Below are 23,101 nucleotides of genomic sequence, written 5' to 3'. Positions count from 1 at the left end.
CTAAGCTTACTAATGCTCTTGTTGCTGAATGCTATTAAATATTAAATCCTCACGTTAAAGCTCTAAAATTAAGCAGAAAGGCTTGTGTGAGTGAGTGAGTGAGTGTGTGCAGAATACTGCAGAAATGTGTATCCCAACATTAGCCAACATAGCTCATATTTACTGTTAATATATAACTAATAATATATGATTTTAATAAGGGTAACTGTAATCTAACGCTCCAGCTAGAGCTTAGATTGGGCAAAAATTCCAGCCTGATCCTGTCCACCCCCATAAACTGTTATTATGGACCTCATTTAAACTCCACATTTTAGTAAGTAACGTTACAGCAATAAAACAGAGCTTTTAACTGAATTCCCAAATAGTTGTAATGAGCGAAATCTGTTTTAATGATGTTAATAAACAGTACAACATGGAAGAGGACTATTTTCTTTTGTGAAACTGTGACAGCGCTGTGTATTCTCTGCAGCAAGGACATGAATATGCTCACATCTAACCTGCCTGTACCCAGTAACCCTTTCAATATCCTCCAATAGACTTTAATAGACTTCAGTAGCCTTAAACAGTCTTACCTGCAGCTGTGTCCACTAAGCCATGTAGTTATAAACATTCTGAGGTGAGCAGTGCGCAAACTGCCTTTAATTTTATCCGAGCAGAGCTGCGGCCTCCAGTATAAACCGATACGGAGTGGACGAGCTCTCGTGTGCTCACACAGAAACTGCAGTGTGGAGCTCAGGGTTAAAACAAACAAAAACTTCTGCATATCAGTCTAAAAACAGTCTAAACCAGGGGTCTCAAACTCATTTTTGCCGAGGGCCACATTGGCATATTGGCTGTCCTCTGAGGGCCAGATGTAACTTATAAATACAAGAAAATGTAACCAGATGTAATACAAAATGAATGTAAGTAATGGAAAAATGGTTGCTTGTTGCTCTATTAACATAAATCCTTTTAATTTATAAGTTATATTAACTTTGATCAAAACGTTTGATACTGAAATAAGGCTTAATAAATATAAAATCAAAAATTGTGAGCTGTGACAGATTTAGCATTTCCTCAGATTTAGCAGTTCCTCATCCAACCACTAGTCGGAGCTGCAGCTGCAGCACCACAAGCCCGCAGTCTTTGCTTAGCCAGAGCTGCAGCCCAGCCACGGGCTACAGGGCTCAGCTGAGCCAGTCTGGAGCGTTTTTAAAAATTTGTAAGTTCTTCTGTGTATGAAATAAAATAACCCCACTAACCGGATAATACAGCTCTCTACAGTTCATCTTTCAGCCCAAGCAGCTAACAGCAGCAGTTTAGAGCAGCGTCACGGAGTCACTGCTGGGATTACATTATAAACAGGTCAGTTAGCGCGCTGCTAACCTCAGGATGTTTATAACTACGGAGTTTAGTGGACACACCACGGCTGCAAGGTTAGACTGTTGAAGGCTACTGAAGACTAAAGCAGGCAACACAGCGTAAGCAAAAAAAAAAACAAAAACCACACACACACACCAAAATACAAGTTAAGATAAAATATGAAAACGAACATAATAAAGCATAAATAATTAAATTGAATTGCGGGCCAGATGTATGTTTATTTTGTTAACCCGTGAGGGGCCGTATGAAACCGCGTCGCGGGCCGCATGTGGCCCGCGGGCCGCTACTTTGAGACCCCTGGTCTAAACTATAGTCCTCTGCTGCTGTTAGCTTCTGAGCTAACTAGCTCACAAGCTGCTGCTATTCGCTTGAGCTGAGTTAGCTGAGCTAACTAGCTCTGTTACTCACTGGTTGGGCTGAAAGATGAACTATTATCCGGTTAGTGGAGTTAAAACCCTTATTTTATTTTCACTATGTGGCGCATTGGTCCTACACATATAAACTGCAGAAACTGTAAAAATGCTCCAGCCTAACTGGGCTGAGCTGAGCTGAGCTGAGCTGAGCCTGTAGCTTGTGGCTGAGCTTTTAGCACTGAGTGGGTAAAGACAGATGGGTTCCTGCTTCAGCTAGTGGTTGGATGAGGAACTGCAGCTTACTGCAGTTTCACCAGCCATGCCCACACAGCACAGCTTAACTGCTTAACTTCTGAATCGGATCGACTAAATCAGAGGAATATTGGCTGAAAATTTTGGCTGAAAATCAACCGATACCGATACATTGCCGATCAATTGTCCCATCTCTAGAATTGAGTGTTAGCCTAAAGATTTTTAATTATATAAACAATATGATATTCCAACTTTTGACTATTTCTGTAATAACTACACAATACTTTCAGTAGTTGAGTAGAAATAATTTGAAAAAGTAGCTACTTAAGTATGAAGCTTAAATAACACTTTTTACTTTTACTCAAGTCATATTTTGATAAAGCACTTATACCTTTACTCAAGTCTGGGTCTCTAGTATTTTGCACATGTCTGTATTTTAATTTGTTTGTATTTGCTGAACTCCAGAAAAGCTGAATTTTTAAGTAATGTAACCCTATAGAAATACATGTTACATTTTTCAGCAAATTAAATGCAGATGAATGTACCCACGTTTTTGTTTTCTCCATTGTTTGAACTGTTACTTGCTTTGTCTACATAATTTTGGATGAAAGGACTAATAGAAATGCTCTGAAATGACTTGCAACAAAATCATTTTACATTGATTTTAATTAAACGTAATAACATTTTTGCCATTTACTTACCATTTTCATTGGAAATAAGTCCTTGTTACCAATGTTGTATATTTTTGCATATAATGCTGCTGTCTATTTTTATGGATTAATGCATTAATTTATTAATTACATTGCATGCTGTATAAATAACTATGGATGAGAGGATCAATAGAAAGATAAATTAAACTGACATTGAAAAGCATTCCATTTAACCTTAAGAATATTTTTGCCTTCCTCTGTAAACATACCATTTTGGACATGCATGCTTTTCATTGGACAGCAACAACATGATTAATACCATCATCTTCACTCTATTCTCATATTAATGAATCTCTATTAACTGCGACTCTCTGTTGGCAGAACATTGGAAAGCGGATGTCCTGCACTCAGTTCATCGGGAATCTGGAGGGACTGAACAGCGGCCATGATTTCCCAAGAGAGCTCCTTAAGGTAGATTAGCAGAGATTTCTCATACAGGCATGAGAACACACACACATTTACATACATAAATATGTATATCGGATTTTTTGCACTATAAGGAGGAACGGATTATGAGGCACACTATCAGTGAATGTCTATTGTCTGGTCTATTTTCATACATACATGTGGTGTATCAGAGTATAAGGCGCATATTAAGTGACAATAGTAAGAAACAAGGGTGTCATCATGTTTCCCTTCTAATGGAAAAGTCGGGAGAAGCGCCTAAGTAAACAAAACTGTAATTCTTAAAAAATATTTTCTTTCAAAGTCAAATGAGCGCTGGATATTAATCTACACAGATTTCTCTCCTGAAAGCTGTGTTTTTTGGTAAGTAAAGCACTTCAGTTTACTTAAATTAAGCTTAGATTTCCAGTATTTTTTGTTTTTAAACAGCATGGTTACCAGAACTTAACGCTAGTAAATGCTGCCTGACAGTGCTACACTGAGGAACCCTGAGTGATCCTTTAAGCCAGGGCACGATGAGCTAGCTGTTCACGCCTTGACTTACTATTTATTAGGGGTGTCAACGTTAAAGCGTTAACGCCCGATGTTCATTTGTAATCAGTAACGCGTTACTATTTTTATAACGCAAGTTAATTAAGGCACCAAGTTTGACTCCTACTTCCGCTGTAATCTGCCCCGCCCTTGCCCAACACACTGATTAGTTTTCTGGCTGAACGACTGAACAGCGCACTGTTACGGTGTCCAGCAGTAACACTCCGGTTCAGACTCCCAGCTCAGACCCGGTTAGAGTTCTCTCTCTCTCTCTTACTGATACACGCACCCACACACACACACACACACACACACACCGGCACTCCTGCACTGCACTGCTCATCTCTGATATTTTTTAAATATTAAAATTAAGTTGGAATTCAGTAATCCTCACAATTTTACAGTCCAATTTATCATGCATTCTTTATTCCAGCACCCTGCATTGATTTTTATCACTCCTCAAACATACAAGTATATATCATTATTTTAATTGACTCAACTAATATACATATAATTGTATTTTACATTTCTTACATTCATTCCTTTATGTACATTTAAATATCCACTATAATAATTTACGTCTGAGAAAAAACAAATGTGATTAATTGCAGTTAATCGCAGAATTTTGTTGTGATTAATCGGATTAAATTTTTGAATTGATTGACACCACTGCTATTTATATATTGAAGCTTGTTTTAACACGGAAATTCTCACCTCTGAACAGCAAAAGAGCTAGCGCTGCAGTTAGCTGCTAAAACCAGGGTTCCCGCAGGTCCTTAAAAAGTCTTAAAATGTCTTAAATTAAAATCTGAAGAATTAAGGTCTTAATTTGTCTTAAATTTACTGTAAAATTGCTGTAGGTATACTTTGTGTTTTTTTTTTTTTTCTTTTTTTTGCTTCCTACATGCAATTTAGTGTGTTGTTTAAAGTAATGCTACTTACATATGCTATGTTAGCTCAGTTATGCATCAAAAGGAAACAAAATTTAAAGAAAAAAAATGAAAAAATTGGAAACGTTAAGTTTTGATTTCCGAAACTATGAAATTAAGAAATAATAATTAAGAAATTATGACTACATTTTTTGGGTTTTAAATAAATAAATCATATTTATTGAGGTCTTAGAAAGATCTTAAAAAGCATTACATTTACACAGAACCCTGAATGCTGCTCCAGCCTCGGGGTGGAGAAACTATCCTGGAGAGACTCCTGTATAACGCTGTACTTCAGCAGAGTGGGTTTACTGCTCCTTAATACCTGACTGGTAGAATTTGTACAGAGGGCTCACTGGATTATAACACACACTGGCGATTTTTGTTCAAATTAAAGAAACATTTTAGGTGTGCCTTATAGTGCGAAAAATATGGTACATAAATAAATACTGCATTAGATCATAATGATTTATAATCTAACATACCCAGACTGCTTTGTACAACAGGTACGCTGTGTGATTAACAGAGCGAGTGAATAAATAAACGAGTGAGCGGTCAATGGTCTGTTGTGTTTCGTGCTCTGCTGTTTCACTGCGTTTATCCTGAGGGAATATTCTCCCCATTAGGCTGTTTTTCATTAGATTTCATTATTACATCATTGCCTTTGTGTCAGAGATAGGAAGTCAGGCATATTTGGGTTCCTCTCATTAGGCCCACAGGCACAGTCTGAAATCAATCAGCAGCATGCCTGGCCTTATGCTAATGAATGTTAACGAGGTTTGCTTCGTTAAGACTCGGTCTCTGAATTTGTTTTCCTGTTAAGAGGATGTTTTATTTAGGATTGGTCATTGGGAACAACTGCCATTACGGCTCACTGGAGGGTCTTTAACTGGGGTCTGTTGGCTGATGTTGTTGGTTTATTGATGGTAAACTCATTGACATAGTTACTATTGACTGTATGGGGTCATGACCTCAGCAGAAAAATACACAACATGTCAATGGAAGAAATAAATGAATAAACACGTTGGTTGTGCCTGTTAGTTAGTGATTATTGACAGATAGATCAGCACTGTAGAGACTGTGGAGAGTGTACTGGGGCGGACTTAAATTGGAAAAAAAAAAAAAAAAACACACATTTGACTTTGATGTTGCATATTTTTTATTTGTTTGATCCATTGTACAGATATGTTTCACTTCTACTATAATTTTATTATAATTTTAACTGATGTGTGTATCATGTGATCACTTTATGGCCACTGCATGCTTCTTTAAACAATGTTGTGAATCATTGAATCGAGTTTTGTGATCCAAATTTATTGAGTTTTATGAGTCGACTCGTCAGCCATTGGAGAGTGTAAGTTAAATACTTAAATACTCCAAACATCACAAAGATCACATGATAATTCACACAATTTTAGCAAATGCAATGTTTAAATGCCTTTTTTTCAGCCATCAAGTGAATCAAAGCACTGATCGATGACCCACTATGAATCTTTGACCCTAAAACTTGTATTGTTTTAAAAGGAGTAATCAATGTGATCTGCTTTCAACTTTCAAATACAAAGTTAACTACCAGAGAAATACCATAGACTTATGATCAAATTGTTCATCTTTTCAGTTTCTTTTTTTAATATTAATAAAAAAGAAAAGTCTTTAGTTTTATGTTCAATCTTGTATTTTTCCAGTAGTGTCTGATGTTCAGTGGTATTATGTCAGTATCGGTATTGAGATAATTAGAAGTGTTTTAAAGTGATTATGACCAGTGACCCCTGGCTAGAATTGTCTGTCTGAGCTGAGAATAGGCCTGGACAACATTTCGATATCGGTATTTATCGCGATAAGAAATGTTTCAATAACGGTGATATCATTTTTGTGGCATATCGATATGTATAAGTACAGAATCTGTCACAGACAGCCGTTTTAAGCGGCGTCAGTTCACTGCAGAGCTGAACACAATCAGCCTCCATAGCCGGGCTACGTCACTGCGTAATGATGTAATCATACAGGCATGTAGCCAGCTAGGCTAGGCTAGGCTAGGCCTGGGTCAGCTCTGTGCCACTCTGCGTCGCACCTAAAGCCTCCCGCGATGAAGCGAAACCGGCCCTAACCGAGTGGATCTCGGCTTCGCTACGGTCCGCACCAAAAAGTCTCCCGCAATGAAGCTCCGCTGCGCTCTGGTTCGGTCTGTTCCACCACTTCAAGCAGTTTCACTACACACAATATCTGAAACACTTTTGTACTTAAGGTTGTATCTAAGTTTATAGTTGATATAGGTTTGTTTATTTACATGTTCCTTTTATATATGTGAAGGCTTTTTGTATTCCTTATCCTGGTTAAAGCACTTTTGATCTGATAAATATGTTTACAAAAGAATAAGAAGCTCTGCCTCTGTTATAATGTAAAGTTATTTATATTGGTAATATGTAGTATATAGGTTATAGGTTTGTGTTTGACAGAGATGTCATATTTTTATTTTGCAACATGCAAATAAAAGTGAGCATTGATTTATTCTGATATTTTTTGTTTATAAAGTATTATACAGTTTTTGTGAGAGGAGGTTTTAAAGATTAAATTTAAATTTCAGACAGTAGTGTACAGATTTCCATTACAGGGATTCTTAGTAGTTTTTCGGAGGCCTTCAAAGTATTTATATCGATATCGAAATTATATCGCATCGACCGAGATTAAGGAATATATCGTGATATACGTTTTGGCCATATCGTCCAGCACTAGCTGAGAATAGCTTTTTTCTTGCTAGAAGATGCAAAAGTGGAGGAGGATGCTTCACAAAGTTTCTAACAAAACTCTGTATGTAGTGTGAACACAGGCTTGAACCTCCCAGGAGCAGCATGGAGTAGACTAACAACACCTACAGTACTGGTGTTCTTCAGGTCTGGTTGGAGGCCGTGTCTGAAGATGACCACATGATTTCTGGCCTGGTCACATTTCTTATACTTGAATTTAAGCCCTTTAGACTGAAATGTGATATTTAGTTTTGACCGTTCAAACAATCATATTGATGTGACCCAAATCTGAGATCTGTCTGAACGGCAGTGCTTTACATAAAGTTTCGCTTTCATTTTTGTCATTTTGTTTTTTAAACATTTTTTTATGACTGTTCTTTTTATGTTGATGCATGAATAATCCATAGCTGTGTTTGGCCAGTTTATTAGGAACACTGCATGGCTATTATTTATGAGATCTGTTGCATTTTGTTCCACTACTGAATTCTTCAAAGTCATTTAAACAGTCACATTGGCAGTCACAAATTGAATGTGTGTCAGATTTTAGTACGACATATTGTAATTGCATGGCCCAAATCAGAACTTTAAAATGTCAGATTCAATAGAGTTTTGAGATTCACACAGTAACACAACTGACACACCTGTGCCACATATGATAAATAAAAATACTGCCATACATTTAATGTGTAAAGTAGCCCTAGATAGACCACCATGTAATCAATGCAGAACTAGCACCACTGGGTATGACCAGGTTCTGCACTCTCTTCTGTGTGACCATCGATGACCTCACAGACCTCCTCCAGATTATTAATCCCCTGTTCACAGTGCAGGATTGAGTCACAAGAGTACACATCATCACTTTTCCTCTCTGTTTTCTGCCACTTCACCGTACTCTAGCAATTCTACCTTAACCAGCCTGCCAACATCAGCATCATAAACCTCCAGACTCTAGCGGGTGTTGGTTAGCTTTAAAATGCTCCATAAACTGCTTCTGTCCAGAAGCCTTATTAATTATGCCTAATCTGAGAACACAGCTGCCGGAAGACTGTCCCTCTACAGAAACGCAGCTCCCTTAGTAAAATGAAAGTGGATTAAAGTATACTAAGAATTATTATTCTATAGTGCACTAAAGCTTATTTTTATCCACATTATTAATCAGCATATTTAAAGAGAGCTAAAACTGAACTTTTTTTGTACTTATTTGTACTTTTTGTACCTATACTTAAATTGTATAAAATTTTTACAAAAGTTTTACTTAAATTGTGCTAAGTGTACTTAACTGTGGTGAAATGGAACTACTTACTTAACATTTAAACATACTACTTCATGTATGTAACCCCATATTTACACCAGGTATATTAGGAATGTACTAAGAATTTATGTTAAATATATTTACATTAGAGTACAAATATGCTTCTTCTTCCTGTCTTTTGTAAGAAGCACACTTTTAATATACTTGCTGGGTATAAAAATATATTTTAGTGTACCGTACTACAATCGTAGCATGTTACAAATTTACTTTATTTAAAAAAAAATTAGTAGTAGTAATTTAATTTCCTTTTAAAAAGTTACATGATACATTGTAATTTAAGTGAACTACAGTAACTGCTAAAAATGCTAAACTTGCTAAAAATGTATAAAAGTATATTTGGAAATAAGTATTTTAGAAGTATATTGTATTACATTGAACTACAGGGTACTTCATAGTAGTCTTTTTTAATCCACTATATTGTACTTTTTAAAACATATGATCAGAGTTTACTTTCAAACATTTGATGAAAGCATGATATTAATGTACTTTTACTATATTTTAGGTAAGTACATCAATCTGTTAGTATATTTACAGCATAATTAGACATTTCTTCATATGTTTTAAGTACAATTGCGTGTATATATATATATATATATATATCTTTTTTTTTTTTTTTTTTTTTTTTTTTTTTTTTTTCCACCAGGGTCTGTACAGAGCAGATCAGATTTTCTATAACACTTTATTTAAAAGGTAGCTACACAGGAGTCTACACAGTTTTAGACGGATGGTTTTGATAAAGTACGTCATTAATTCTGTTGCGCTGTCCGTGGTGCTGAAGTCATTACTGCAGGGATGCTGAGGAAAGGCTAGTGGGTGAAACATTTGATATAATTGGACAAAACAGCAGGAAAAGAAGTTCTTTGGAAAGTGATGATGGTTGGGATAATTTATTTGGATCAAAGCCTGTTTGAATGATGGCTGGAGAGATTTTCTGGTATTATTGTAGTGTAGATACAACAATAATAGATACTACAGGTCTTTTCTCCTCCCTGAATTCACGGTGATTAACCACATTTGTTGGAAAGCTGAGTTCAATTTCACTACTGTTCATAACCAGGCCTGATTATTGCCAGACATGTAGAATCAAAACATTCTGTAAATAGTACCTGACTGACAACATGAAGCAGCTAAAAGGTCTAAACACCCTAAGCAATTAATTTAGTCATTGATCATCTTTTAGTCTGGAAAAGGTTACAAAGTCTTTTCTAAAGTTTTGGGACTCCAGAGAAACACAGAGCCATTATTCACAAATGAAAAAACATGGAACACTGGTAAACCTTCCCAAGAAGGGCCAGCCAACCGAAAATATTCCAAAAGGGAAGGAACAACTCATCCAGGAGGCCACTTAAGAACCCAGAACAACATTTAAACAACTGCAGGTCTCAGTTAAAGGTCAATGTTAATGATGCAATAATAAGAAAGTGACTGGGTACAAATGGGGAGATTTCCAAGGCAAAAACCACTGCTGACCAAAAATAACAAAATGGCCCATCTCACATTTACCAAAAAACTTCTTGATGATCCCCAGGACTTTGGGTAAATATTATGTAGACTGATGTGACAAAAGTGGAACTGTTTGGAAAGTGTGTGTCCCATTACATCTGGGTAAAACTAACACATAATTTCAGAAAAAGAGCATCATACTGAATGTAAAACATAGTGGTGGTAGTGCGATGGTCTGGAGCTGCTTTGCTGCTTTACGACCTGAAAAACTTGCTGTAATTGATGACATTCTGCTTTCTACCATAAAATCCTAAAGAGGAGAATGTCCATCCATTAGTTTGTGACCTCAAGCTCAGGCGTACTTGGGTTCTGCAGCAGGACAATGATCCAAAACACACAAACAATCCACCTCTAAGTGACTAAAAAAAAAAAAAAATGTTTTGGAGTGCACTAGTGAAAGTCTGAATGAGATGCTGTGGCATCATCGTAAATAGGTGGTTCATGCTCAAAAACCCTCCAATGTGACCAAAATTCCTCCACAGAGATGTAAAAGACTCATTACCAGTTATTGTAAAAGCTTGATTGCAGTTGTTGCTGCCAAGGTGTCACAACCAAGTTGTTAGGTTTAGAAGGCAAAAATACTTTTTCAAAATCAGGTTGGTTTGAATAGATTATTTTTTAGAATTTAAAATAGTTTTTTATATTAGGTTATTTTTGTCTGATATAAAAAATAAGTAGAGGGGCAAATACTTATTTTTCCTGCAGTGTAAGTATCAAAGGATGATTAGAATAGCGGTTTTAGGTAAATTTATGATTGACACACGAGTCACACAATTCAATTCCAGGTGTCAAGCTGAAATTTAGACCTGTATTATTGTATAATAGGTAAAGCAGGGTTTTTATTTTCTCCATTTGTCTTTATCTCCATTCCATGTGCTCTCTCTCTCTCTCTCCCTATCTCTCTCTCTCGCTCACTCACTCTCCCTTGCGCTGTATTCCCTCCAGCTATATCTCTCTCTCTCTCTTGCAGCACCAGCTCTTACTTTCTTCCCTCCTACTCTTCCCCAACGCACACTAAACAGTATTTCTGCTGCCGAGCCGATCCAGCTCACAGTACGTGAACCTGGTACACCCGAGCCTCTTTACCGGAGTGACGTAAGACTGGGAGCAGTGCTGGGAATGTTCTGGCTCTGGTGAAGAGTGGGTGCCGTTGCCAGGACAGCAGTAATTGTATAAATGGTAATTGCATCCTGAAGGACGCTGTCATGTTGGGAGGCACACGCTGGGATGATAGTGGAGAGACGTCAGGCCCCGGCAGTGCTGAAGCTGATTAAACGAGTGCGACCGCTGTTCATTAAAAGCATCAGAAATACACAGTCATTTTACGTTGTTGTTGATTTACATCGGTCTGACATCAACATTATACAGCAGTTTGATCTGAAACAAACACAAAAACAGCTTTAGAATCATGTTGATCTTCTACACACTGTAATAGAGGGGGAAAATGATGTATATGTCAGAACTTTGGGTGGAGTTGCAGGAGATCTCTCTCTACACTGTGAAATCGAATTAGTTGACCCTACTTAAGGCCAATTTATACTTATGTGTCAAACCTACACTGTAGCCTACGCGTTGCTGCGTATCTTACGCCGCAGCTTGACGTGCATCTCTCTGGAAATGTAACTACGCATCGTGGGACACAGACAGCCGCAGCTATGATTGGTCCGCCAGGCCTCATGTTCCCACCTTCGCCGTTTGATCTGCAGAGCCGCTGATCCGCGCATGCAGAAGTATAAACCCGCTTCACTGCATAACACACTTTTGCTGGATAAGCGTAGACTACACCGTAAGTTTGGCCCAGAAGTGGAAAATGGGCTTTACTGTGTATCAAATCAAACACAATGTACTTATACAGTGATTTTTACAACTGATGTTGCAAAGCAAAACAAAGCAAAACAGAACCACTGGAGAAGAGCTGGAGAAAAAAGAAATCTTGGAAGGAACCAAGATTCAACCCCCACTGCACTTAATGTTTTAGCAACATTTATTTTTATCTTGTTCACAATCAGATAAAAAAGGAATTAATATATTATAGACAAATTCAGAAATAGACAAGGTTTTCTAGTATAGCAACACATTTATTCAACCATTATTTGACAATTGTTTAACCTCTTAAAGATTACCATTCTCAAGAACAGACATTTAACCAGGTGTTTCTAATCGGGCACTGAAAGCACCTGTAGATGTGAATAGAACCATAACAAGCAGCAATTAAGCTGATTTAAAAGGGCTTGGGTACTCAGCCCCTTCTAGACAGTTAATGGCGTCTCTGCAACATGGTGAAGTCCAGGGAATGGTCGAAGATGTTGAGAGAGAAGGCAATTGCTCTTCATAAGCAAGAATATGGATGTAAAACATATGTCAAAGACATTAAACAAATCAAAAAACAGTACAGTAAAAAGCACAGTAGAAACGCTACCTCAGCGTGGCAGAAAGAGGATGCTGTTGTTATAGGAGAAAGGAAAGATGGAGAAAAATCCCTGGCTGAAAGCTGAGGAACTGCCACAGGACTTGTCAGAAGGAGATATTCAGGTGATCAGCCAAGACAATAAGATCAGGTAAAGGGAATCTCCACCATGTGGAAGGTACCATGAATACAGTCAACTACCAGGAGGTCTTGGGTGGAAATGTCATGCAGTCAGTGATAAAGCTGAAGCTTGGTAGATGATGGACCTTCTAACAGGACAACGATCCCAAACATACCTCCAATTCTACCATGGCTTTGTTGCAGAAGAAGGGCTGGAAGATTCTGGAGTGGCCATCTCAATCCCCTGCCTTAAATCCAATAAAAAATCTCTGGTGGGGATTAAAGAAGGCAATTTCAACACGCAGGCTCAAGAATGTAAAAGAACTGGAGGCCTTTGCCCATGAGGAATGGGCTAAGATTCCTGTTGATCACTGCAAGAAACTTGTCTTAAGCTGTTTTTCACATCGGAAGGACGCTATTACTGCCAAAAAGAGTTGTACTAATGTACTAATGTACTTCTTATTACTAACTGCTATATGTAGTAAATCATTTCAGGTTTACATTAATCAAATTGCAGTTGCCCTCATTTAGTACTGTTACTTAGAGCCAGTCATCATCTTAGACAATTAATAACTGAAACATTTCGGTCATTTAGTGTATGAGTGATTTGCCAACAGACAGTTAAATACATAAATATTTGGACAGTGATACAATCCTCAGTATATGCCTCTGCATGCCACCAGATTGGATTTTAAATAAGACAAATTATATGCAATGGAAGTGTAAGCCTTCAGGTTTAATGTGAAGAATAGAATAAAAATATTCTATGAAACCTTTAGGAATTGCAACCTTTTATCTACAAAGCTTCCTCATTTCAGAGGCTCAAAGGTAATTGGACAAATTAAAGAAAGAGGAAATGTTAGGAGTGGCCAAAATAACAGGTACATTCAGATAAAAAAAGAGTGAAGTAGTGAACTCAGGAACTTAAAAAGTCTTGGACGTCCACAGAAGACGACAGTGAGGCATGGTGAAGAACAGTCTCCAGGAAGGAGGTCTATCATAAGGAGAAAACTTAATGAGAGCAATTACAAAAGGTTCACCACAAGGTTTGATAGAAGCCAGGTCAGTTCTGGAACAGTGTTCTTTGGACATGTAAAAACTAAAATCAGCCTGTACCAGAACGATGGGACAAAGAAAGTATGGAAAATGCTTGAAATGGCTCGACAGAAAGGTCACCGTATCCTCTGTAAAACATGGTGGTGGATGGGTGTGCATGGCTTGCAGTGGCACTGGGTCACTAGTGCTGATTGATGATGTGACAGAAGACAGAAACAGAAGGATGAATTCTAAAGTTTACAGGGATTTACTTTCTGCTCAGATTCAACCAAATGCAACCAAAAGGGTGATTGGACTGGTGCAGATGGACAATGACCCAAAACATTTTGTGAAAGTATCCCGGGAATTTTTTAAGGTAAAGAAGCAGAATATTCTGCAGTGGCCGAGTCAATCACTAGATCTCAGTGTGATCAAGCAGCATTTTACTTCTTGCTTAAGACAAAACTAAAGGTAGAAAGACCCACAAACAGCCATCAACTAAATACAGCTGCACTTAAGGTCTGTCAAAGCATCATAAAGGAGGAAACTCAGTGTTTGGTGATGTACATGGGTTCCAGACTTGGCTTCAGGAAATCTTTGCCTGCAAATGATTCGCCACAAAATATTAAAAATGAGCATTTTTTCATAGTAAAGTAAATTTTTCTAATTACTTTTGAGTCCCTGAAATAAGAAGGCTTTGTAGAAAAGTGATTTCAGTTCCTAAACACTTCATAGAATAGTTTTTGTTCAACTATTTGAATTAAACCGGGAAAGTCTACACTTGCATTGCATTTATTTAAGTATAAATCCACATGCATGCATGGACCTAACTGTAAAGTCACTCTCAGCAGTAGAGAATAGGCAGACCAGCTAGTCATCTATTACATAAGATATACACATACAGTGGGGAAAATACATATTTGATGCACTGAGAGACATCATATTGTTTTATTTTTAAAGAATTAATTCTCTTTTTTATTGCATGAAATAAGTATTTGATCACCTGATGGATCGTGTCTGGGTCTTCCAGCATGACAATGACCCAGAACACAAGTGCAACTAATAAGAGGCTTCGTAAGAGGCATTTCAGAGTCTTAGAGTGAACCTTGATGGTCTCCAAATCTGAACCCAATTGAAAATATTTGGGGGGAGCTGAAGCTCAGTGTTGCCCAGCAACAGCCTGGAAACATGAAGGATCTGGAGAAGATCTGAATGGAGAAGTGGGACAAAATCTCTGCTGTAGTGTGTGCAAACTTGGACAAGAACTACAGGAAATGACTGACCTCTTTAAAGACTCAAACTCTTGCATGGCATTCATTTTTTATTTATCTTTGCTATTTAGGCTAATTGGCACCTGATTAAAAAAAACAAAAAATATATTTTTACATAATGTAGTTTCTGAGAAAAAATACGTCCACATATGAGGACTTTAATATAGTTTTATATTACCATAGAACACAATGAAGTCACAATTAGTAATGATGTGCAGAGCATTTATTTTGTGCCTGAACACAGCAGCGTTTTTTTCCTGAGTGCAAAACAAAAGTAAAAACAACAGCGTTGCCTTTTGAGCAATATTGCTCGTTTAAAAGTCCTGCTTTAACACGAAGACATAAAGTAAAAAAGCATAGACATTTACTGTATTTACTGTTCATTTAAATTTCTGAATGAATACAGGGTGATTTTTTTGGATATTTTTTAGATTCTGTCTCTCACAGTTGAAGTGTGATTACTAACTTTGTAGGTACATGCATAGTGTACAACTGGATAGTAAGAGGAGCCAGTGGGAAGGTTTTACCCATCAATCCTGTCTGGAGCAGGAGAATAAATAATGCTACTGAGTGTGCTTACATCACAGTATTTCTTATTACTTCTTCATTGGTTTTCCTCCATTATTATTGAGGTAATTTGATTTAGTATTTCTAAACCTTGGTCACGGAGGCCTACAGGGGTTGGACAATAAAACTAAAACACCTGGTTTTAGACCACAATAATTTATTGACTGGATAGACAGTTCTGGTAGAAACAGGAGAGTTGAGGTGAACATTGAATTCTGCGTGATTTGATCAGCCGTGGTTTTATGTTTTTTGGATACAATCCGGGTTAGCACCCGAACATCCCTTTCAGACAGCTTCCTCTTACAGCGTCCACAGTTAATCCTGTTGGATGTGGTTGGTCCTTCTTGGTGGTACGCTGACATTACCCTGGATACCGTGGCTCTTGATGCATCACAAAGACTTGCTGTCTTGGTCACAGATGCTCCAGCAAGACGTGCACCAACAATTTGTCCTCTTTTGAACTCTGGTGTGTCTCCCATAATGTTGTGTGCATTGTAATATTTAGAGCAGAACTGTGCTCTTACCCTGCTAATTGAACCTTCACACTCTGCTCTTACTGGTGCAATGTGCAATTAATGAAGATTGAACACCAGCCTGCTCCAATTTAGCCATGAAACCTAAAATCCCACTAAAATGATGACAGGTGTTTCAGTTTCATTGTCCAACCCCTGTATCTCCTAGCAGTTTCGATATTTTTTTTCATGCTTGCAACCCATCTGATTTCACTAATCAGATCATTAACAGCCCATTATTTAGTTAAGATTTGTGTGTTAAAGCAGGAAGAGCACTAGAATGTGTAGAGCAGTGAATCTCCAGGTGCAGGGCTGAGAAACTCTGATTTACAATATGAAAAAGCCAGCCATTACATCATTAGATTGTGTTGGTCTGTGGGTGTTTGCGTGCTTTGGGAGCAAAATGTGTTTGCGTGTTTAACAGGAAAGCTTAATGAAATTGAATATGTGAATATGGGAGTGTGAAGCGCTGTGCTGTAAATGATAAGGCTAGTAAAATAGCAGCAGAAGACAATGGAGCGGTGCTGTATTCTCCCTGCGTTTCTAATTGAAATACACTGCTGCAGCTTCCTACTGTAAAATGTGCCCTGCATTTCACACATTCCCACATGTGCTGATTGTTCTGCGTTCATCTCTCCTCTCTCTCTCTCTCTCTCTCTCTCTCTCTCTCTCTCTCCCTTTCTCTCTTTCTCTCTCTCTCTCTCTTTCGCACCTCACAGAAAGGACAAGTGCAGAATGTTAATCAGCTTTTGGAGTGTAGTGCTGCGCTCAGTGTGTGTGTGCACTGTGTGTGTGTGTGTGTGTGTGGACGAGTTGGACGACCGTGATTGGCTGCCGGGAATCCGAGCGCAGAGGGAGGGAGATATGCATTGAGAGTGAGAGAGAGAGAGAGAGAGAGAGGGAGGTAAAGGGAGGGAGGAGAGAAGCTCACAGCCTCAATCAGGTCTCTCAGAGTCTCAGGCGCTTTGAATCGAGCGATACGGGAAGAGGGACGGAACGCAGCGGAAAACGACTGCAAATCTGGGGCCGAAACGGGCAGATCCGGACTGTTCCTCTGGATCACAGTGAGAGGAAAAGGAAGAAGCTTTCTTCTGAAGCTGGAGGGGGTTCACATCTCTGAAGGGCAAGATAAGACAAGGAAAGCAGAGAAGATAAGAGAAGAGAGGAGAGGAAGCCTTGCGAGCAGAGATGGATAGATGGATGGATGAATAGATGGATTGAGATTGAGAAGAATGACGCATGTCCTGTGAAGCTCTGAAGCTTCTGCCGGGTGGTTCTTCTTTGCTGGTGGAGGTGAAGGAGCAGAAGGAGGAAGAGGAGAAGGAGGTGAAGGAGTGGGAGTGACGGGAGAGCAACAGGAGGGATGGGGTTCGATTCGATATTCCAGAGAGCGGTTTTCTTTTTTTCAGTTTTGTAATTTAGCGCATGAATTTAGATTCCTTCCGCGTTTTTCTTTTTCTTTTTTCGTATATGAGGGCTTGTACGTTTTTGGAAAGATCTGGATCCACCGGACCCTCTGGACCTTCCTGCACGTTGAAAGGAAGACCCTTCAATCTCCAATCCAGCTCTGTTAGTGTGTGTTTTTGCATGTATGAGTGGGTGTGCGCTCACTTCTGTTCTGTCATCTCTCTGTTTCTGCCCGTTTCATCCATCTGTTGGATTCTGGCTGTCCTTTCGCACTTCTGCAAGCATCCCTTGCCATCTGTGAGTGTGTGTGTGTGTGTGTGTGTGTTTTTGTGTGTTTGAGTGAGTGTGTGTTTCTGTGAGCCGTTTACCTGCTGTTGTATCAGCGGTCACCTGTTTCGAATATAAGAAGGGGCCTGGTTGGTTGGTGCCTTGTTTGGTGGACCAGTTTGGAGTTTGGTGGACATGCAGCAACAGGTGTAAAAAAACCTATTAAACCTATAGATAAAGATTTTTGAACCCAATTCAGGTCTTTTTTTGTATTGTTTTAAACCGTAATGGGGTTTTAATGGGTGAGTTAGACGACATGGCTCAAGTGGATTTGACTTGCTCAAAGCCCGTTTCATCTCAAAGTTGGACAGAAACAATTAAGGTAGCACATTTGTGGGACTATGAATGGAGCTCCACTTGATAAAAATCTGGATTACGATCTTTGACTTCAGCAACATTTTGAACTCTTTTTAGGACAGTTTTTTTTAAGTCACTTCTGTCCATACTTGGACTTCTGGTCCATTTGTTGGGGATTTCCAACCTCTTCGGAGTAAAGATCTACACCTTCTCTCTAAATAAGAAGTTAAAACAATAAACAGACACCGCTTGGAGATTTTTCAGAAGGAGCAGGTTGGACCTCAGTATCGGCCATACTGACCAAAACCTCTGAACTCCTGCTGCGCGCTGTGGTTAAGGCTCAGGGTTGTAATCATTATGATCGGCGTCAACAGTCTCCACTCTGCAGGACGCCTACGCTCCCGCTCTCTGTGTTCCGTCCGATACGGCCGAGATTTTCGTATGATGGATCCGTTCCGTTACCCCCGTACGCCACGCTCGCGCTCCCTCAAACCGCTGGTGTTCCCCGACCTGCTGGGCAAGGCTCAGGACGGCCAGAAACACCCACAGTTCCGCAAGAGGAAGAGGGTACGCCGACTTTCTCATCTGACTTGTATAACCTGTTTACCTGTTTCACCTCATTGCATCACTCACCACTCTAATACACCTACACTGTAAGAAAAAAATAAAAAATAAACCGTTTTCAGAAACATTATGTAGCAATTTGGCCTTACAGCTTCAGGTGCTGCTTTTGAAGCTCTCAGCTTGTCAACAAATGCATGTGTAAAAGGTTGTGAATTGGCATATTGTATTTTTGCACTTACAGCAGTGAAGTAAAAGCAAAATCAATTCTCCAACTGTAGGGGGAGCTTACACTTTTAATGTACAATACACACTTTGAGCCACCACTAAAGGGCACGCTTTTCACATGCATTTCTAGACATGCGAGATACAGAAACAGTATCTAAAGTGATAGAAATATGCTGACTGAGGTGTTGAATAAGTGATATTTCAGGGTTTTACACTAATATGACTGCACAGCGTTCACTACATAGTGCAGTTCTTCATACCAGAGTAGAAATGTTACAGCCAACATGGAGCATGAGCTTAATTTTTTAAGCTGGCATTTGTATTTTATTCTGAAACTCCTACATATGTTCTAGCAGAGAAGAAACACTTTTGGTCCTCTAGATATCATCTGTAAGTTACAGTAACATATGCTTCACACACATATACAGTAGGTCAGATGTGGCCTCCACACACATCATATATCATCTCTGTTTTGAATGTTTCTTCACCTATTGTAGTGTTCAATACAACTTCCATATAATTGTTGTCAGGCAAACACTTGTATCTCCATTTTTGGTGTTTTTTGGTTACTTTTTGAAATAATATGAATTTGAGAGTTATTCTTTGTTTTAATAATCTAATATAAATACTCCAAAATGACTTCGGAAATGCTCCAAAAGTGAATATTTTTACATTATTATTTTTTGTTTGTCCCATTTATGTAAACCAGGTGCATTTTCAAATAAGATAAAGATGCGGTTGTCTGATAGCGCCTTTATTTTAAAGAGTTTTCCAGCAAACTGCTTTAAAATAACTTACCTAGCACCTAGTAAATGTTTAGTTAGTTGGATACCAGTGTGATGTCACAGACCAGAATGAGACGTTTGCAGTTAAAATTTGGAGTGCTTTTAATATGCAGGGCTGAACCAAAAAACATACTCAGAGTACAAGCCAAGGTCAAAACCAGAGCCAAACCACAGCCCAAAAAGAAAAAAATGTATGACAAAAATAAGAGTCAGAAAAGATAAGATATATCAGAAAACCAGAGAAGAAGGCCGTGTGTGCATTAACAAACAAAAAAATAAGGATCAGTATGCAGTTAAAACAACAGGTGGCAATACTTTGCAACAGGCTAAAAAAAACAGACATGTTTTATATATGGGTTAACAGCTGAACTGAATGAGAACTCAGGTGAGTCTGATCTACCAATCAACTGCTAATTGTCTGGCTGAGTCACATGACTGGCTGGTGCATCATGGGAGTTAGAGTTCACTGGGTGGAAAAGTGTGCAGAGGAACAGGGAGGATGTGATGACCAGTTACAACACTGATCCGTCTAAAAGCCGTTACAGAACAAATATGATGATCTGATCTGAGTAAAACTGCAATGTATTAGGAAGCATTTATTATAATAAATCTTTTGTGTTTGAAGTGGTGGCATTATCCATTTCATTTAGTACTAGCACTAGTGGCTACACAGCATATACAACATATTGGACCTTGGACCAAAAGTGCCGTTTATATATATTTTTAGAAACATCCATATACAGTGTATATGCAATGAAATTTTGGTGGTTGAAACCATTTCAAAGTTTTCTATATTAGCTATACAACATGTAACTGCCAGCCAAAAGTTTTAGAACATCCTCATTTTTCCCCTTTATTTTTGCCATTTTAGATCTGCAGATCCAGTCAGTAACCAGATGGCACAAAATTCAGTGTACAGAATTTTGCAGTAACCTGCCAGGGCCTTTAAGAAATAATTTTAGCATTGTAAAAATTGTATATTGTTTAAAAAAGGTTGTTATATTTAGCAAACAATGTATAGGTTACTGGCTTACAGACTGTAATTATAAGGTCATTATCATATATGCTTGTGTAATGCACTATAAATACAGGAATTATAAGAAGTGTTACTAAAATGTTTAAATCACATGTTTGTTTATATATATATATATATATATATATATATATATATATATATTATAGTGGTATGAAAAAGTTTGGTCACCCCTGATCATTTTCATAATTTCCTTTATAAATTATTGGTTGGTCAAATCAGATAACTCCAAATCATTCAATTTTAGTTACATCAGTCCACAGCACTTTACTCTAAAATAAAGCTGGCTTGTCTAAATGTGCTTTAGCTTTAGCATACCTCAAGCGACTCTGTTTGTTGCGTGTGCTCAGAAAAGGCTTCTTCTGCATTTCTCTCCCATACAGCCTCTCCTTGTGTAAAGTGCACTGAATAGCTAAAGATGCACAGTGACTCCATCTGCAGCTGAAGATGATGTTGTAGGTGTTTGGAGCTGATCTGTGGGTTAATCATGACTGTTCTCACCATCCTTCCCCTCTGATTATCTGAGATTTTTTTTACTTGTTCTGCCACTTCAGGTCTTAAAACTAGAACTGTGCCTGTGGTTCTTCCATTTACTCACTATGTTCCTCACAGTGGAAACTGACAGCTGAAATCTCTGAGATTTGAGCTTTTTGTATCTTTTCTCTAAATTATGATGTTAAACAGTCTTTGATTTAAGTTCATTTGAGAGTTGTGTTTTGACTGTTTCATGTTGCCACTCTTTAGATAAGATGCAAAGAGGAGAAAAACTTGCAATTGGCTCCTTAATCCTTTCTCATAATTAGATTCACCTGTGTATGTAGGTCAATGGTCAATGAGCTTACCAAACTTAATTTCCAGTGTTCCAGTAATTAGTGCTAAAGGTATTCAAATCAATAAAACGACAAGGGTGCCCAAATGTATGCACCTGACTAATTAAGTTAAAATAATTATTGCACACTTTCTGTAAATCCTATAAATTTCATTTCACTTCTCAAATATTACTGTGTTCAAACAACCAATGATTTTTAAAGGAAAGTCATGAAAATGATCAGGGGTGCTCAAACCTTTTCATACCACTGTAATAATAAGTAACATATTTACCAACCATATATAATTAATCTCTTTATGTTTGCATCTATTTTTTTTAGTTTTTTGCTTTTAATTTCTGTCATTTAGCTTAACCATATGATCTCTCTTTTTTATCACATCTTTGTCTTTGTCTCACCTGTTTAAGGTAACGTTTGATGATTAGATGGGTAGATGTTTAGCGATGCATTTAAGGCACATTTTTCTACAACCAAACACTCAAACATAGATCACCACAACATTCTTGGTTTATTATGGGCTGTTTTGGACGTCCCTGTGTTTGTGGTGCGTGGGCGGGTGATGGAAGGGTGTTAATATTGAAATGACATTCACTAGTAGATCATTTATAGGCTTAGTTTGGCTCTGACACTCTGAGATTGTCGCAGATATTAATGTGTTTGCGATTTGTTTGGCTGCATTATATACACTGTATATACAGCTCTGGAAAAAATTAAGAGACTGCTTCAGTTTCTGAATCAGTTTCTCTGATTTTGCTATTTATAGGTTTATGTTTGAGTAAAATGAACATTGTTGTTTTATTCTATAAACTACAGACAACATTTCTCCCAAATTACAAATAAAAATATTCTCATTTAGAGCATTTATTTACAGAAAATGAGAAATGACTGAAATAACAAAAAAGATGCAGAACTTTCAGACCTCAAATAATGCAAAGAAAACCCTGATTTTTTTTCACAGTTTTAATTCTTGACATCTTCTCCTCCACCAGTCTTACACACTGCTTTTGGATAACTTTATGCCACTCTACAAAAGTATTAGTTGGAGCTCTATTATTCAAGAGAACAAAGTTCTTTCACTGCTCTACAGCTCAGTGCTGGGGGGCTTTATACCCCTCAAACCCACACCTGGCATAAACATATGTATGAAGAGTGTACTTTCTTTACTTATCTGGTAATGATTTGATGGATCAGAATGAATTGTGGGTTAATTATGTGAATGCAAATCATGCAGTTTCCGTAAAGCTGCAAAACGCCCCCATTTACTCACATTTCCAGCTCTGAATGCTGAACATCTCACCGATTAGAACCGTTGTCATCTTGTCAACAGCTGTCAAATTCCAGCTGTCACTCCAGGCCCAAACAGCTGACACTAATGCTGAAAACAAAAGACTCGCCTGGGTCTGATGTTCAGCAGATGTTGCTGTAATACTTGCTTTCTAAATGGGTCCAGGGGCCCCAGACGTCCTTGAGATACTAATTGAGGGACCTTGATTTCATTATTTTGTATTATCTAAGCCAGGATACACCAATCAGCCATAACATTAAGACTACCATTGACCTGTATAATAATATAACCAGTCATGGTCTGGTTTCAGTGGCAAATGAACAGCCAGTTCTTGAAGC

At 38.1% G+C, this 23,101-nt stretch overlaps 1 protein-coding gene across 4 annotated transcripts in view; it reads left to right on the top strand.

Annotated features, from left to right (window-relative positions):
- Window positions 1-23,101, top strand: part of LOC125780413 (PH and SEC7 domain-containing protein 1) — a 70,384-nt gene that overhangs the window by 4,477 nt on the left and 42,806 nt on the right. For 3 of the 4 annotated variants that reach the window (XM_049473892.1, XM_049473893.1, XM_049473895.1), the window contains exon 3: window positions 2,999-3,088. In XM_049473892.1, coding sequence (XP_049329849.1) covers window positions 2,999-3,088 — 90 coding nt within the window. Of the gene's footprint in view, window positions 1-2,998; window positions 3,089-16,906; window positions 18,612-23,101 lie in introns of those variants that run through there. The other variant, XM_049473894.1, reaches the window with a different exon arrangement.

The sequence above is a fragment of the Astyanax mexicanus genome, unplaced genomic scaffold (assembly GCF_023375975.1).
Source record: "Astyanax mexicanus isolate ESR-SI-001 unplaced genomic scaffold, AstMex3_surface scaffold_47, whole genome shotgun sequence".
NCBI lineage: Eukaryota > Metazoa > Chordata > Actinopteri > Characiformes > Acestrorhamphidae > Astyanax > Astyanax mexicanus.
The sequence above is the reverse complement of the archived record's forward strand: the minus strand, read 5'-3'. Positions and strand labels throughout refer to the sequence as shown.